At 48.3% G+C, this 17,804-nt stretch overlaps 1 protein-coding gene across 2 annotated transcripts in view; it reads left to right on the plus strand.

The window, feature by feature from the left end:
- SORL1 (sortilin related receptor 1) overlaps positions 1-13,507 on the plus strand; it is a 42,662-nt gene extending 29,155 nt beyond the window's left edge. For both annotated transcript variants that reach the window (XM_066981339.1, XM_066981338.1), the window contains exons 33-48: positions 408-536; positions 1,390-1,516; positions 2,090-2,259; positions 2,460-2,572; positions 2,799-2,903; positions 3,871-3,943; positions 4,768-4,850; positions 5,134-5,230; positions 5,819-6,003; positions 6,271-6,390; positions 6,491-6,655; positions 7,114-7,288; positions 7,508-7,614; positions 8,297-8,489; positions 8,784-8,996; positions 9,428-13,507. In XM_066981339.1, coding sequence (XP_066837440.1) covers positions 408-536; positions 1,390-1,516; positions 2,090-2,259; positions 2,460-2,572; positions 2,799-2,903; positions 3,871-3,943; positions 4,768-4,850; positions 5,134-5,230; positions 5,819-6,003; positions 6,271-6,390; positions 6,491-6,655; positions 7,114-7,288; positions 7,508-7,614; positions 8,297-8,489; positions 8,784-8,996; positions 9,428-9,495 — 2,123 coding nt within the window. In that variant the 3' untranslated portion in view covers positions 9,496-13,507. The remainder of the gene's footprint in view (positions 1-407; positions 537-1,389; positions 1,517-2,089; positions 2,260-2,459; positions 2,573-2,798; positions 2,904-3,870; positions 3,944-4,767; positions 4,851-5,133; positions 5,231-5,818; positions 6,004-6,270; positions 6,391-6,490; positions 6,656-7,113; positions 7,289-7,507; positions 7,615-8,296; positions 8,490-8,783; positions 8,997-9,427) is intronic.
- Positions 13,508-17,804: the final 4,297 nt, after the last annotated feature.

Below are 17,804 nucleotides of genomic sequence, written 5' to 3' on the forward strand. Positions count from 1 at the left end.
CTGGTGGAATCCATGCAGTAAAAAAGGAAGAAAAAAAAAAAAAAAAGCCCAAAGCAGCAGTGCCTGTTCCGTTAGAAGTCCAGCTGTGGATTTCATAGAATGGATTTCATTTCATTTAGGTTGGAAATACCTGTAAGACCATAAGTCCATCCATCACTCAGTACTTCCAAACCATGTCCTTAAGCGCCACACCCACCCGCCTCTTAAATCCCAAGATCTAAGGAGGTGACTCTGCCACCCCCCTGGTGGGGTAAGCCCCGGGTTTTCCTCATGGTGGCTCTGTAGTCATGCCAAAACACTTTGCCGGGACGCAGAATGCTTTTGCACCAGCACCTGGCAGCACGAACAGCCCCATGCCGGTGCGGGACCCTCGTGGCGCTGAGCCCTGCACCCTTTCTGCCTTGCAGCAACGCACAGCACCCTGCCGTGCCCTCATGGCTACAAGTGCGAGGACGGCGAGGCCTGCCTGATGGTGGCGGAGCGCTGCGACGGGTACCTGGACTGCTCAGATGGCAGCGACGAGAGGAACTGCACGGGTAAGCTGCCGCCCGCTGCCCTTTCTCCTGCACACCCCATTTCCCAGCTATTTTCCATCGTCACCACCACATCTGGTGGCCCCGGGGGACAGGGGGATGTGTGCTGCAGCCGGCCCTGGGCAAAGAACCGCAATCGATCGCTGTCTCTGCCCAGCCGCGAGATGCACCATGGTCCTACTCACCTGCTCGGGGCCTTGAGCATCAGTCAGGTTTTAGTTCTTTAATTAAATATTGATTGGGAGAGGCTAGTTGGTGAACGGGGGGAGGCACTGCGGAGATTCATGGGGAGTCTACACCCAGGGAAAACCATCTGTTTTCCCTTGGAAAGCTCATCCGGCTGGGCTCGCCCATGCCTCTCCCCTTGCCCCAGCACACTGCTGCCCAAATTCCCAGTCTCAGCTTTGGTCCTGCTGCTGAACATGAGACGTGACATGGACAACCCCACAGAGGAGCCCTGGATGGCTCACAGTGACAGCACAGATCCAGCACACAAGTAGAGAAGTGACTTAGCTTGCACTGATACCCTTCCAGAATGATGTTAGAGAGTATTTCATCAGCAGCCATGCTTTATCCTTCCTTGGGGAAAGAGGGTGTTTGCATGATGCAGCACGAAGACACCCAAAATCTGTTCTGGGGAGCCCTAGGAGCACCAGGGGGATGTTCCTGCTCTGCACTGCCCACCCTTCCCCACCCAAATTACACATCTAATTTGCATGTTGCAAACACTCCCCTCAGTCACATTACTGTTTCTACCTCCAGATGTTGTGGGTGCCATGAACAAAACTCCCCTTTCTGTTCCTGGCAAAGGGCTCGTTTTCCTCCAGCAGACTAACTCCCCCTCTTGCTCCCCCAGACGACACCATTGTGTACAAAGTCCAGAACCTGCAGTGGACGGCCGATTTCTCCGGCGCCGTCACTCTGACATGGGCTCGGCCGAAGAGGATGTCCTCGACTTCCTGTGTCTACAACGTGTATTACAGGTACACCACTTACTGCACGACCCGCGGCTGGTTGTGGCAAGGGAAGGACAGGAGAAACACGAGCAGAGGTAGCAGCACGCACGTATTTGCAGCAAAGCACCGTACCGAATCGAGCCCCAGAGGATGGAGCTTTGCAGTCTATTTCTGTTTGGAAAATCTTCTAATGCTTCGTTGCAAAGCAGACCCAAAATAGCAGCAACTAGGGGACATTTGTGAAAAGCTGTCTTTGTTTCCTTCAAATTGTTTACTCGGACAGAAATGTGGGTATATTGGGTTTTCTGTTTCTGCTTGGGTCTCGTCTTTGTGGGGCTGCTAACAATGAGAACAAAGTCAAGAAATTAGAGCACAGCGGTTATAGCAAACCTCAGAGGACGGTGCTTAGGAGGCGCCGAGCTATGTTTGGTTCGGGCTTTGAAACAGCAGCTTTTCAAGCTGGTGCCGTGGCTTTACTGAGCAGAAAACTAAGCAGCAAGCCCTTAAAAGACAGAAAACTGATTTCATCCTTTGGGGCAAGCTGCATCCCCCTGTGTTACTGAACATATTCCTGACTGCAGGGGTCTGACTCTTGTGCAGGACGGTCGGTGAAAGCATCTGGAAGGTTTTGGAAACCCACAGCAACAAAACCAACAGCGTTTTGAAGGTCCTCAAGCCCGACTGCACCTATCAGGTGAAGGTCCAGGTGCAGTGTCTCAGCAGAGTCTACAACACCAACGATTTCATCACCCTGCGGGCACCCGAAGGACGTAAGCAGACCTGCCTGGCTCCTCTTAGTTCTAGCTGGAGGTCAGATTAAGAAAGGGTTGATCAGGCCTTGGGACAAAACTGCAGAAGATAACATCTGCCTTCTCCCTCTCTGGGAGATCCTGGTCACCTCCTGCTGCTCCCCAGAAGACCTGGACATGCCACCTGTGACCATCACTAACACCTTTGTTTCTCTCCCCAGTACCAGATGCCCCCTTTAACCTTCAGCTGTCCCTGAAAAAGGAAGCCGAGGGGGTGGTGACAGGCTGCTGGAGCCCCCCTGTGAACGCCCATGGCCTCATACGGGAATTTATTGTGAGTCCTGCACCATGTTTTTGTATTTTGCATTTTGTAGTGGAAATCCACTGAGAGTGCTGGGCAAAATGGGAGAAGAAATGGTGCAGGGCTGTAGGTAGTAACACAGTCCTCAGGTCCATGGTTTTGTTTCCAGCTTACTTCCGATGTTTGAGTAATAGAAAGACCTGTGGCCCTGTAGGACTGTTGACCATGGAGCCCTGACCCCTTGTTTTGGTCCTCCTAGGTGGAATACAGCAGGAGTGGATCCAAGGAATGGTCCTCCCTCAGAACCACCAAGAACTACACTGAGATCAAGAACTTGCAGGTCAACGCGTTATACACGGTTCGAGTGAGTATTTTCAGAGCTGTCTGTAGGAACACTCTGCATGAGCTTGTTACTGTTCGCTAGGCAGTCCAAGTCCTGCACAGTCAACTAATTGCTAAAAAACTATGTAGTTAAAATTCTGCCCTTTAATGTCAGCCCTCAGCAGGGGCCTGGCATTTGTGCCAACAATGTGTATAGTTTTAAGCCCCGAATTATGGCCTTTGATTTGCTCCTCCTCCCAGGAGGCCAGGCTGTGTTATGAAATCCGTGCTGCCCGTTCCAAGCTCACTGCAACTGCACCAGATCTGGGGCAGAGATAAATTTGGTCCTAACTGTCACCGGGAAAAGAAGCAGATACGCATGTGGGGAAGGCGTGCACATGGGAGAAGCTAGGTAATTATAGGCAGAACTAATAAGGAGAGGAAATGAAAGTCTGCACAGCCAACCTTGGGAAATGTGTACTCTGCCCCTGTCCATCCTCCACGAGCAGGATGAGCATGGGTACTTGTGGGAGCTCACTGGGAGCTGGGATAACCCCCATGCATTAATGTTTTTCTCTGGGTCAGCTGAAGTGAGTCTTTCCTTCCATATTTTTCCTTCCCATGTTAAGTTATTTCCAAATAAATCTTTGGAACTGGATGCAGCTTTCACATGGGCTCCACAGGCACAACTCTTACCTACACTAGGGCTGATCGATTCCAAGGCTCCTTATCTTTATAGACTTTTTATAAAGATCTCATCAGAGAGCGGTTATCTGCAGAGAGGATGCACCTCCCTCCTCTTAGGTTCTTTTAATTGACTTAAAGTAGTCTGCTTTATCTCTGTAATAAGCATTTTATTGCCAAGTAATTAAATTATTGCTTGCTTCAATGTCCTCTTCCCATGAGCTCCGCCTTGTCCATAACCTTGCTCTAACCTCGCTCTCTGTTTGCATTATGCAGCGTTGGTGGCATACATTCGTTCATATTAACTAACCTTCTTATTTGCAAAGGTTGCTGCAGTGACTAGTCGAGGAGTGGGAAACTGGAGCGATTCCAAATCCATAACCACCATCAAAGGCAAAGGTAAATGCTGTTTAGGTTTCAGCCAACTTGGTCAACACAGCAAAAATACTGAATATAAGCCCAAAGTGTTAGTATCAGTGCACGTAACCGACTCCTCTTTCTTTACTTTTCCCTATTGAGCATCTGACATTTATGACAACTTTGCTGTACCTGTTCACTTAACTGGAGCCACCTCGGAGTTCAGTGGCAAGTCTGAACAGGTTGTTGACTCTTCCTCTGAACTCTGTGGCACGCAGGATGCATGTCCCTCTCTCCTGGACTGCAGATGGATTGCCACTGACTTGTGTAGGCTAGATTCTACCTTTGGATAGGCACAATGCATTACCAGCAATTCCTTCAATACCGTTAGCTGAAAGGATGCTAGCTCCTTCTTCTCCCTCTTAGCTTATCACTATGATGGTTGCTGCATTTTGTGTCAGTTAGACCGCTAAAAAAACATGGAGGTTCTCAGAAACGATCACGACGTTGCAGCCTGACAGTAGATAAATCCAACCAACACGATAAATCATTTCCCTCTGAAATGTTTTTTGATAAGCCTTTTGAAATTTTTTGTATTCCTGGCAAGTTTTTTTTCCAAACCTATATGCTGATGTCAAAATTGTCTGCTATCTAATTTGTGAGATAAAAGTGCACCCTTGCTGTGTTGACAAAGAAAGGAAACACCATGCTACTAAAAATGCAGGATTCTTTGTAGTATGGAGGGATGGGGATGTTCTGGGTCTGGTTGGTGACTGTCATAATGAATGTCTGCATTTTGCCTGTCCTCTCCCTATATGTTTGTTTTTTGGGGTTGAAGTAACAGCCGTTTCTCCCTTTCCTTCCAGTCATTCCTCCACCTGTCATACGTGTTGAGGGCTACACTGAGGACTCCATAAGTTTCAGCCTAAAAATGAATACTAATATCAAGGTAAAATTTTAACCTTTACTTCTGCAACTACAGTAAAAGACCTGGGTTGGATATGGGATAAATACTGAATAAGAGAAGCTAGCACCCATTTTAGTAGCACAGTTGCTTTTGGAAACTAATTATTCCGTGCCAATATATTACTTGGTACTCATCAGCTGTCCCAGCTCTCTCTTAATTAGGACGGAAAATACAACTTAGAGACTTAAAATTGTGGCTCTTTCACTCGATACAAGAATAGCTGAACTCATGTAAGTTTATATTGCGTGTGATTGCTGCTTGACAGGTCAGCGGTTACGTTGTGAACATCTACTGGACATTTGATACACACAGGCAGGAAAAAAGAACTCTGACCATAGAAGGAGAAAAGTCGATCCAAAAAGGTAAATTTAGATATAAAACTCTGCTTAAATCACCTCCAAACAGAGTGTTTTTACTGAAAGCCACAGTTATTGTATTTTATGTTTTTGTAACGGCAGCTCAGCTCAGTACTTTCTGTTTAGGAAAGAGTAAATCCTACTAGGACAAACCAGCAAATCCTCGGCCTCTATTCTTAGGACTTGGAGATTTCAAGGAGATTTGGGATTTATCCCCTAGAGCTGCACTAGCCTTTTCTCATCACGGGGATTTTGTTTGTGATTCCTTATCTACTCAGCAAAAGGTCAATGATTTCTTGGGCTGGTATACAGTACATGTCCCTGTTAATCAGATTATTTTCGGCTTTGGAGAAATAACTGGTGTGCACAGTCAAGATACAGGAATACATCCCAATACAGGCAAGTAACAGGCTGGGCTAGATACCCAGGTGCTTCTGTGTAAAAGAAGTTACTCAGAATGAATGAAAACACAAACCAAGGGAGAGAGGATCCTGGCTAAGATTCTTTAATGATGCTGAACATTTCTTAAAGCTCTCACCCTGCCATTGCAGTCCTGGGCCTCACCTAACAGTGCAAATCTCTCCTCTTGCTCAGTGGCCAATTTGACAGCTCAGACGCCCTACGAAATTTCTGCTTGGGCTAAGACGGAGCTGGGTGACAGCCCTCTGTCCTTTGTACACGTCGTGACCGGTGGAACAAGACCGGCGTCGCCAAGCCTCAAAGCCAGGGCCATCAACCAGACCGCGGTGGAGTGCAACTGGACCGGGCCGAGGAACGTGGTAAGGCACTGAGTCTTTCTTTTCTCACCACCCAGGGTGGGGTCTAGCTTGGACACTCAAAACACAAGAAATGTTTAAACAGGATTGTTTGTTGGGACTGAATGCCTTGGAAAAATACATGTCATAAAAAGTAGGAAAAGTGCTTGCTGCCCCTGAAATGGGCTCTTTGCATCACGTCCCTAAAAAGCAACAGCACATGAAAAGTTTGGGTGGGAGCTCCATGCCACGACAAGCTTTGTACCGTCCCTGTTGTCTCCTCCTCTGCAGGTCTACGGCATCTTCTACGCCACATCCTTCCTTGAGCTGTACAGGAGCCCTCACAATGCCACCACGACCTCCCACAACATCACCGTGATCGTGCAGCGGGACGAGCAGTACCTGTTCCTGGTAGGCTGCGTTTCTGGCCCCTCTCCTACCCGCACTACGGGCCGCAGTCCGGTACCAAAGCCCGAAGGCACCCTATTAACTGCTGGGCCGTCCCTTCGAGGTCCGTGTGATGTCTCCCTACCAAGGGCCACCGTCTGACTACGTCGTGGTGAAGATGATCCCCGACAACCGGCTGCCCCCCCGGCACCTCCACTCGGTGCTCACCGGGAAGACGTTTGCTGTCATCAAGTGGGAATCGCCCTACGACTCGCCTGACCAGGACATGGTAATATCTCACAAAAACCCTGGCTCACAGACAGGTCCACTGAAGGAAAGTCTTTTTCTCAGCAAGTTTTCCGCTCCTAATCTGGTCCCGAGGCTTTAACAGCAAAGGTTTAAGGGTATAGATCTTCCCAGCAAGTCTGCAAACTTTACATGGCACAGGTTTAGGTTGCACCTCTCTTGTTCATTAAGAAATACAACCTGAGGTCTTCCTCCTGCCCTTATATGCCCCACTAACTTCATTTTCTCTATCTGTAAGTAGCGTTCTTGGGCAGGGATCCAGCTAATCCAGCAAGAGGCCTGAAAACTGACTTTACTTCCCAGGTTCCTGTAGGATGCAGGCATGGTTTAATGCCACTTTTGCCCTCCAGTCTGATGTCCTAATATATGAGTTTGCTAGCAAGTCTGCAGGAAAGTAAGGTCTCCTGTCATTCACCATGCATGCCTTCCCTCCCCCTTCAGTTGTATGCTGTTGCAGTTAAAGATTTGGTAAGAAAAACAGATAAAATCTACAAAGTGAAAACGCGGAACAGCACGGTGGAGTACACCATTAAGAAACTCGAACCGGGAGGCAAATACCACGTGATTGTTCAACTGGGAAACATGAGCAAAGAATCCAGCATGAAGATTAATACAGGTAAAGGAGCAAGTATTCATATGAAATGCTGCCCTACTGCAAAACCCACTGTCAGACTCCTACCAGATCACACACCACAGCCTCCTCCCCTTGTAAGCATTGCATTAGGCTGATCCCAAAAACCCACTACATTTCAGAAGTGGCCCCCGTACTGTTTCTCAACCAGAAGTATCATCACTGTTAAAACCTAACCCACCTGCTGTTTTTTCTCATTTGCAGTACCACTGTCTGCACCAGATGCCTTAAAAATTATCACAGAAAACGACCACATTCTGCTCTTTTGGAAGAGTTTAGCATTAAAGGAAAGTAATTTCAATGAAAGCCGGGTAAGTGGCACTCTTCCCCCATCCTACAAGCAGCGTTTCAGTAAATGCAAGAGCGGAGTTGCTTGCAGGGCTCCTTACACAGAGTCTTTAAGTACATCAGGAGGCTCTGCTCCCCTGGGAGTCCCTGATGAGCCCTCCACATAGAGCTCGCTTCAATTTGCATCACAACCATGGCACTAGTGCTGTTAGATCCAGCCGGTCACCTTTTAAGAACATAATTATCCTCTTGAAAAAGGTCAGCTATCACACGTGCACAGGACTGGGACCAGGCCACTGCCCTACCACGCTGGGAAACGCATCAGTAGCATCTGAGAATTGTTATTTAGACTTTGATAGAAAATCTGCAACGCGCTCTCTGTTGGGGCATGAGCAGGTAGAAACATACATCAGAAAAAAAAAAAAAACATCATCGACTCTGGGCTCCATTTTTTGGATGGCCTTGGGTGGCTGCTAAGAACAGAGAGAACCAGAGGCCGAAATCTCCTCTCTGACCTGGCCAAGGCCAGTGTGTGCTGGCAGGGGTGCCTGGAGGAGGCTCCACTGTTGTTCTCCCCTGGCTGGTAGCCTGATGCACTTCATCACAAAGCTTCAGCAGGGAAAACAACTTTCAAAGGCCCGTCAGAAGCAGCAAAGATGACCTCTGCAGCCGAGTGATTTGGGGTTTGTGTTTTTGTTTTCTCAGGGTTACGAGATTCACATGTTCGACAGCCTGATGAACAGCACGGCTTATCTCGGGAACACCACGGAAAACTTCTTCAAAGTTTCCAACCTGAAGATAGGGCACAACTATTCCTTCACAGTTCAGGCCAGATGCCTGTACAGCGGGCAGATGTGCGGGGAGCCGGCCACTCTTCTCTATGATGAGCTAGGAACCGGTAAGACACTAACATCATCCCCTCTTCCTCAATTAACACTAATTAAAACCTCACAAGCTGACCCAAGGAGGAGTTAATACAGTATTACACAGCCAGTCACTTGGTGGCTTTGTGTCCTAGCAGGACAGGATGGAAGAAACCATCCTGCAATTTTCAGATGTGAATATTGTGGCAATCTGACCATGTTTTGTTGGGTTTGGTCCACTAACACCCCCTTAGGGCACTGCACAAGTAGCATGGGGAGAAAAGTGGCATCGGTTGCAAATGGTGCTTCCCACCCTTCCTGCTCTGTAGGTGAAGACTCCTCTGCATCAAAAATCGGCAAGACCACAGATGTAGCTGCCATCGTGGTCCCGATCCTGTTCCTGCTGCTGGTGACCCTGGGTGTTGGGTTCATCGTGCTCTACACGAGGCATCGCAGGCTGCAGAACAGCTTCACCGCCTTCGCCAACAGCCACTATAGCTCCCGCCTCGGTTCGGCCATCTTCTCCTCAGGGGACGATTTAGGTACGTGGAATCTTGGCATCATTTGGTTGGAAATGATTTGGGCTGGAAAACACCCTTAAGATCATCAAATCCAACTGTCAACCTAACAGTAGCTCTTGGTGTTGTGCCTTGGGATTGCAGGGCCTCCAAATCAGCACAAGACCTAACCTCTTTCTCATGCTTTAGGCCATCCTTGGCATGAAAATCTCTGTGGGTTCAATCTGGTTCTAGGAGGGTAAGCCTGGCCTGGGATATATGTAATTAGTAACCTCACATAAACAGTTCCCAATAATGATAATCAAAAGTAAAATCAAAACTCAAATATAACAAATACAACAACCAGCTAAGGGCCACATGCTGATGCAGTAATTCTGGGGACAGTTTTGGGGCCAGTTTAGTCGTGCCCAATGAAACCAAGGGCAGCGTAACAGAGCTCTGGGTTTGTTTTCCAGGAGATGAGGATGACGAAGCTCCCATGATAACTGGATTTTCAGATGATGTCCCCATGGTCATCGCATGAAGCGCATTTCTGACTGTAAAAACCAAATGGTGTAAATATTTTATTTGATAAAAATAGTTGATTGTTTATTTTAAAAATGCACTTTGAGTTGCAATATGTTATTTTTATATGGGCCAAAAAATTTAAGGAACACTTTGTAGTACTCAACTGTGAATTGCAAACTAGGTTGGTTTAGTAACAAATTGCTTTGATTTAACATTGATTTAGTCTTACAAGGCTATGCTTGCTGGGCATGCTTTTAAGTCTGTGAGATATTTTCTGTTGACTAAATTGGCTACTCATTTTATTTTTCTAAGACAAGAATAAATTTATTTTAAAAAAATTCAGGAGATTATATATGTAGAGAGAGATAAGTAATATAGTCCCTGAAGGTTTTGCTTTTACTTTAAAAAAAAATATCCTTTGGACTTTGTTTTATATGAAAGTATTTTTGTTGTGTTAATTTATTGGGAAATCTGCTTAAGAACAGATTTCCGAAGTCGTCAGACATTGTACACATTATTGTGTAGAACATGTGCCACTTTATCTTGCAAGGCAGTAGTATTTTGGCATCCCCATCATCGTTCTCACCACAGGAATAAGAATCCTTATTTTTTACATATTTTTCCCCGCACTGAAAGACACAATCTTTCCTCAATCATCCCTGGGCAAGTGCCCAGTTTATGCAATTTTGACCTCACGTGCAGGCAGAGCTGCCCGCGCCGTGCTGCAGCCCCCCAGCGTTGCCCAAACCCCTCCAGCGATCACCAGCAGGTGCCAACCCGTTGGCCATGCCCTGATCCGTAATTTATGTCAGTAATGTCACTGCAACAAATGGCCATCCCCTGACTTTGAAGCGCACACCTTAAAATGTAGCTTCCAGGAAACCTTTCCTCTGCGGAGCTGCGCGGAGATGCTAGGATGGTGAGGGACGGAAGGGGGAGCCTCCACTGTGTGCAACTGGAGAAGAGCTTCGCTTACAGATTCTCCACAGTCGTGCAGAGCTGTAATTACTGAGCAGCTCGATTCATCTGGTTTACAGCAGGGATTCGGTGCTGCTTCGGTAGCATTTCCTAAAAGTAGCTGTAGCTGCACCTTCAGCTTTAGAAGTAACATAGATATAATATATTCCTATCACTCCTCATTTCACATTTACTGTAGACATAATACTGGCTAACAGAGCTAAGCAGTAGAAATTCTGCTTCCCATTGTCGAGGCTATTTTTTTGGCAATAGCAAAACGTGAATCTCACCACGAATCCCACTGCTCGCCAGCCCAAGAGCACCAATACGAGCGGATGTCTGCGGCTCACACCTGGCCGTACTCTATATATGCAAAGCCCAGTAGCTCCATGCCAGTAAAAATACAGCACACTGTCTTGTCATGCTACTTTCTTTGTTTAAACCAGAAGTATTTTTGCTGTGTAAATTACATTATAATTGCAGTCTTCCTACAGATGAAATGAGAGAGGCCAACTATGTTTTGATACACAACTGATCCATTTAATTTCACTTGCAGAAAATGTATAAAAAAAGTTGAGGTTCTGTATGGTTTGATACGCTATAGAAATACTGACTCTATTTTTAATTATTGGTGTTCTCAATCCCGGTGACAGTTTATTCCCCCAAAGTTGGGACCAAACCATAACTAGATTTTATAAGTAGCAGCGAGCTTGCCAAGTTGCAATATTTTTACCTTGTTAGTGGGTCAGGTGCTGTTCACGGGTTAAAAACGTATATAATTCAGCCTAGCACGTAGATCTCAATTTGTCTGGAGTCACAGCTACAGAGAGAGCAGAATCTGACCCAGAGGCAAAACTATTCTAAAAGTGTAAAGCAGAAGATTTAACATATTTCTGCAGGGGACAGCCTGAAAGTAGAGATAAAAAGCATTGCATCCTGTCCTTATTAAGCAAATATTTCTGGCACAGGTAACTGAAAACTGCAGTATAGTATCCCAGAAGATGGTACCTCTCTGTTGAGAATTAATAGCGGTTAAATTCTGCCACTTTACTCCCCTAAGTGAAAACCCTGCTCGAGTAAGGGGAGCAGAAGTGAGCCCATCTCGTGTCTGTATGTGGAAGGCAGATGCCAAGGGGGAACCTCGAAACCACTTTATATTCTGCAGAAATCCCTTGGCTGGATGCTTTCAGCTGGGGACGGGTCACTTCTGGTCACTCTGAAAGGCTCCTTTGTGCCTCAGCAAAGCGACGCTTGCATGGCGCTGAGCCTGTTGCCAGCGAGGCATTTTGCTGGAATACTATATTCCAAAAATATTCCCAGCTAGCTGCACCTCTCCAGTGCAACGGGGGTGAGGGACACCTCGGCGCTCGCTCTGCAGTCGTCCCTACATTGCACGGGGCTTTGGGGCACTGCAGCCTGCAGTCCTTGTGCCAAGCTGCACGCACCAGGGCGCTTCTTGCAATGCACAGACGCTCCCTGCCCTCAGAGGCTTTCCCTTCAGGGCAAAAATCACCACTGTGCTCCCAGCAAAGCAACTTTACAGGGCTAGTGTATTTGTATTTTATATATAAATAGAGAAGTCTAAGCTCCAGGTGGGGAATAAGCAGGATAGATGCAGTTCTGGGTAAATTGTATATTTTTATGAACTTTTGAAGCACGGAATCTTGTTCACAGAGATGTATATGGGGTGGGAGGGTTGTGGTGTATATATGGTACATGGATGTGGATGCATATTTTGTTCTGGTTTTGTTTCAGTAGCCTGATGCAATGTGACATGAGTCCTTACCTGAATTTTTGGGAGGTGACTTGGGTTTACCTGGCAGTAACCCTGTGAGATGTTTGGACCCATAACGAGAAAAGGAGTGGGGAAGGTATGCGGGCTAAGGAGGCACTTCTGGTAACTCGTGTTTGAGCCCACCTCAGATGCCAGCTGGTACTCTTAAGTCCATTTGAACAAAAGACTAAGGCTGAACTCTAAGATCAGGCGGGCTTTTGGATCACTGGGTTTATTTAGCCTCGGTAGGTTTTTTGATTTTTAAAGTGAGAAAGAACAAGGAGGCACCATTTGCCAGGCTTGAGGGTAAAACCACGATCCTCTCAGCCTGAATAAATCCCATTCTCCTCTGTCCATGGGCTGCCGCTGCCATAAAACAGCCAAGGCAGGCATGCATGCACCGAGCCCAGCACCTGCCACGAGCACGAGCTTGTGGCTCCTCGGCCACTCTGCCAGGGCTGGCACCCCAAGGACACGCTAAGAGGAATTTCAGAGAGGGGCGAAGCATTTTCTATTGACCACAGGGGAAATTTGTGCATGTAGGTATTTAATAGCAGAATAGCTGGTGTGCTGCAGGTTCATGCCCCGGGTAAGCCTGCCCTAACTTGTTCCATCTGCTCCTGCCTTGCCACCGTGTTAGCAGCAGGGATCTGCAGGTCTAGCACTGGGAAAAGACAGTTCTCCTTGGGCCGAGATCGAGTTGCTTATAGATACATAGGGCGCGCACCCGAACAGAAAGAGGAGGAGAGCACACGAGAAGGATGAAGCACATGCGGTGATGTTCTGGGTGCCGCTGCCATCCCATGGCCTCGTGAGGCTCTAAAGGACCTCTGTGCCTGCAGGTCACCCTGGTGGTCACTAAATGTGACCGCTTCTGACAGTTTCTAGAAAGCCTAGAAATCTAGAAAAGGGAGAAGTGACCTTCAGACCAAAAGAACATTTTCCAAATTTCAAGTCTCCTTCAAATGGACTTCAGAACAGAAATGGTGCCAGGGAGGTAGTTACTGTGGGTTCCAGAGAGCATCTTCATTTCTGGTACTAGCTGTGATGTTGATAATTAGTCTTGGGGCAGACTACGAGCAGCCAGTCTCTAATGAAGTTTTTAGACGTAGTATCAACTTCTAATCGGGTTCCTTAAGTGAAGTTTAATACTATACCATTTGAATTGCTACTCTGTCTTTTTTTTTTCCATTCACTGATTTCTGCTGTGTTATTATTGCACAATTTTGAAGGATTTTTTGTCTGTCAATTTTTTTCCACTTAATAATGATAATAAAAACGGACTGGGTAAACAGAACGATTCCTGGTTTCCATAATTATTATCTAGTCCCCACAGTTCCCACGCCTCTCCTCCAAGGAGCCAGGCAGCAAGCACTACCCTTGGAGGCCAGAAAACCTGCAGAGCCTTTGAGTTTCACATCCATGCTCACCGAGCACCATCGCCAGCACTAACCCTGTCTGGTGCCCAAACCACATGGTTCTCCCTGTCCTAGCATCCATCCCCTCAACAATCCCATCCCTGCACTGCATTCCCATTGCTGGTTGAAATGCTGTGTGTGCAAGTACACCTGACACCCCAGCAGCTGAAAGCGAGCAGAATTATGAGTCCCAGAGAGGTAATGAGCAGGCAGCAGTCTCTTCACACGTACCTCATTTTTTAGCCTACATAATTGGAAAGGCAACATGTGAGCTTGGTGGACATAATTGAGGCATGCAAGCATCTTAAGTGTTGCACTTCATTAATGTTTAGCTTAAGGCAACGCTAACAAACAGCCATTCCTTCCTCCCGGTTGCCCCCTTCTTCATGAATGAAGCTGATTTTTCCCTATTGTTGCTGGAATAGATTGCTCTCCCCGGAGGTATGAAAAGCAACACCTAATTCCCATGCACCTACTTTCCTTCGGAGCAGCCTACGTGACTCTTCAGCCTCAGCGCCCAGCCTCACTGAGAAGATCCTGATGGAATAAAGGCTCGACACAAGAGTGATCTGATTAGGCTTCCTAACAACATTTGCAAATTACTTTTTTTCTGAAGGAAAGACTTTACCCCTATTCATTTACTGCCTTCATCGGAACTGTGCCTACCAAGTTACCTTGCGACCGACTGCAGAAATATTGCTCTGAGAGCCCGAGACAGCCTCTCCCACTCCAGTCCCACACCTAAACCTCCCCAGGCTGCCTGGGGATGTTTTGGCACGGCCCCGCTGGCTCTCACCTGACTCGCGTCTCCAAAGCATGGCCTGGAGAGCAGCAGCTACAGCTGCAGACTGCGCCCACCTGCCCGGGATGTCTGCACTGCGGGTTTTTCTACCCTGTCTCTGACTCTGCATCTCCCTCCTTTTTCTTTATGACCTTTCCATATTATCTCGCCCCTACATGCAACCAAGAGATTCTTGCAGAGTCTCTATAGTACCCTTGCAAGTAGGTAGAGCCTTGCTCTCCAGCACTTTGGGTAACATAATTAGGCAAAACTCCTGACGAACAATGGCACCTTAATAATTGCTAAGTGTGTTGCCAGTTCTCAAACAGATGTCCCAGCTTTGCTCATTACATGACCCTGAGACACCCAAAAACCATGGAGGAGGAGGGTCCCAGCCACCAGAGGAGCGCACGGAGCAAAGCCGGCCAGGTGTACGTGTGGCACGGCCAGGATTGCAAAAGCACTTCCCAGCGTGGGTTAAGCATTTCACAAAATAGACATGCTCTGATCTTGAGAGAGCGCAGCTGAAGGTCTGGCTCGCTGATCCTCTTTGGAGTAAGCAAACTGAGTTTCTCGTGCCAGACACCCGAACGGTTGTGTTTAGCTTTTCTCGGCAGGAAAGATGAAATAACCGAGGATATTTCGTAGCAAAACGCGAGCTGGAATTTAGGACGGGAGAGCCAAGAGCTCCCAGATAGCCCAGCCCCCGGCTTAAGGAGGGAAAAGAGGGTCTGTGTGGGAAGGAAGAGCCATGCTAACCATCACAGCCCTGGCTCCTGCTATGAGCCTCTCAACCTGCCAGAAGTGGGACGCAAGAAAACGGCAGCCCAGGGCTCTTCCAGGACATGCGGTTTCTTTCTTCCCTGTAAATTACAGGCACCAGAAGCCCACATTCCCCCAGATCCTCCTCTCTGAGCTCGCCCAATGCTCGGCAGCTTTGCTCTGCCCAGGCCCTGCAGCAGAGCTGACCGTGTGCTCGGCACGAGCACCTGCCTGCGGCCAGGCTGGAAATCATTGCACCGCTTCCCAGACCAACGGAGGATGATGAGAACAAGGCAGCCACAAAGGGAGGAAGGCCAGGAGGACGGTCAGCAAACGGCGAGCGGGGCTGTGAGCTGAGCAACAGTTAATGAAATACATCCTGAAGCTGCTGACACAGTCTGTGCAGGAGGGGAACATGGTATAGAGACGCAGGATTTGGGACAGAGATGGACAAAATATGGCATTCCCGTCACCTGGCTTCAGAGCTCCAGTGTGGCTCAGCCGAAGGAGAAGGCCAATTTCCCCTGGATCTTTCTGTGCCCCAGGGAGGGAAACAGATGCTCTCCAAGGAGGAATTCAGAACCTGAACAAGCCATGCTCAAACCTTTTTGGCACTTTTTCATTCCCCTCCCACTGCAAGAATGGCTGCTCGAGCATTTCGCATTTCCCCAGCCCCCCTGCAATCCCACAGGTTAACAGCAGGGAGACGGAGAAGAAGAGGCTGGGGGCTCCTCGTGGCCACAGCTTTACACAACACGAGGCAGAATCCATCCCTGCCAGGCTGAGAGGGTCCCTCTGGGTCCCATCTGTGGCCAGGGCAGAGGCCCAGCAGTTCAGAGCGTGCCCTGCCCCGAGCATCCCGCCGGGGCTCCGCCGGCGCTGCGGCAGCGTGGCACGTCCTCGCCCAGCTTTGTGAAATCCCATGGCTTCCCTTTCCCCTGTCGTGGCTTTCTTGAGATCCCGCGGAAAGCCAGGAACAGAAGCCCAGAGGCCAATTCCCAGTTGTTTGTTTTGTCACAAGAGCAGCTTTATTTTTAATCCAGTTCCACTTCGCAGTGGCTCTCTGCAGCTCATAGCCAGCATGCCTATGTACCCAGGAAATTACCACGGCAGGCTCTGAGCTAGTCAAGACAATAGTGCCTTTGGCTCCTCCATTTGGATCAGCACCATCTGAAATGTACTTTTCCTCCTAAACTTATTTAACCTCCCAACCAAGAGCCGCAGCGATGGCGAGCTATTTGTTTCGAGACCAGATCTCCTGGGAGAACGGGCACAAAGAATAGCAGGCAGCCCGGAGAGATGGAAGAGAGAAAATTGAGAAAGGGATTCGAACGCATCGCCCTTGGAGACTGTGCCAATGACCTGCTCGGGTCCAGCCATCATAAATAAATAGACTCCGTTTATTGTCTCGCCAGGCCGGCGAGCACGGTAATGCTTGAGCTGGGTCCAGCGGGTGGGGCCACGGACCGGCACCGCGCCTTCGTGCTGCGCTTGCTGAGACAAAACAGATGTCGGTCACCCAGCGCCGGTTTTGTCGTGTGATTTGCGACGCAGCCGCTCGCATGCGGCTGATGGGAGCTTTGTTAGCGCTACCCCCCCCCCCAAACCGGAGCCAAAAATGTCTCCTGTGGTGGTGAATCCTAAGCAAGTGGCAACAAAGCCAGGCGAGCGGGGTGAGGACGAAGCTCTGTGGGGATGGAAGCACCGCGTTGGGGTGCCTTTGGGGCAGCCCGACAAGATGCTGCACGGTGCTTCGGGCAACGAGCAAGAGCCAGAGCCCAGGGCTGAGCGGGTGTGCAGAGCGTTGGGCATCTCCTTCCAAACCCCAACCCATCCCGCAGCATTTAACCTGTTCCGTGGCCGATTCAGCCCAAAAGAGAGTGAATTCGTAGCTGGTCCTGCTGCCACCCACGTGCAGTAGATGGCAGCAGAAGCTTTAGTCACCGGCCACCAAACTCACCAGGATTCCTGCCCCCCCGCCCCCATTTTTTTTTTTTTTCTACTTTTTACTTTTGGTGGCCTCAAAAATTATTAGTTCCAGATGAGCTCCTGCCATTGTAATAGTCCATTTAACCCGATCTACTCTGAGCGGAGTCAGTACGAGTTCAACTGCAGCGTTTGCACATGTAAACTATCCATCAGAGACATATTTCTGCACGGCTCCGGGCATTCCTCGTGCCGCCGAAAAGGGGAAAAGCAGGAGGTTAAAGCCCACGCACGCACCCCCTGTCCTGGCCGTGGGCAGCACTGGCACCTTGTTCGCCTCCGAGCCGAACCAGGAACCTCAGCCCCGCGCCTGCCTTTGAAGATTAGTGCTAATAAGCCAAACCAGTGGGTATATGGTTTTATAAGGAAAGAGAGTTTCAAGTCACGTACGCTGCTATTGTTGGACACAAAACGTGTACTGTCTCTGCCTGCAGTGACTCTAGTAACCGCTCCGCGCTTGTCTTTTGCTGGGATTACCTTTATTTTTATACTATATTAAATTTACCTCCCTCTATCTTTCAGGCCTATTAAAATTGATGACGCTTCCCATGGCTAAGGAATAAAATTATACGCATATATAGTTATAAAACCTATTTGTGCTATTTTACTGTCTTATTCAAATTTTATTCCTTATGTGGATTACGTAT

This window comes from Anser cygnoides, chromosome 21 (assembly GCF_040182565.1).
Source record: "Anser cygnoides isolate HZ-2024a breed goose chromosome 21, Taihu_goose_T2T_genome, whole genome shotgun sequence".
In the NCBI taxonomy this organism is placed as follows: Eukaryota; Metazoa; Chordata; class Aves; order Anseriformes; family Anatidae; genus Anser; species Anser cygnoides.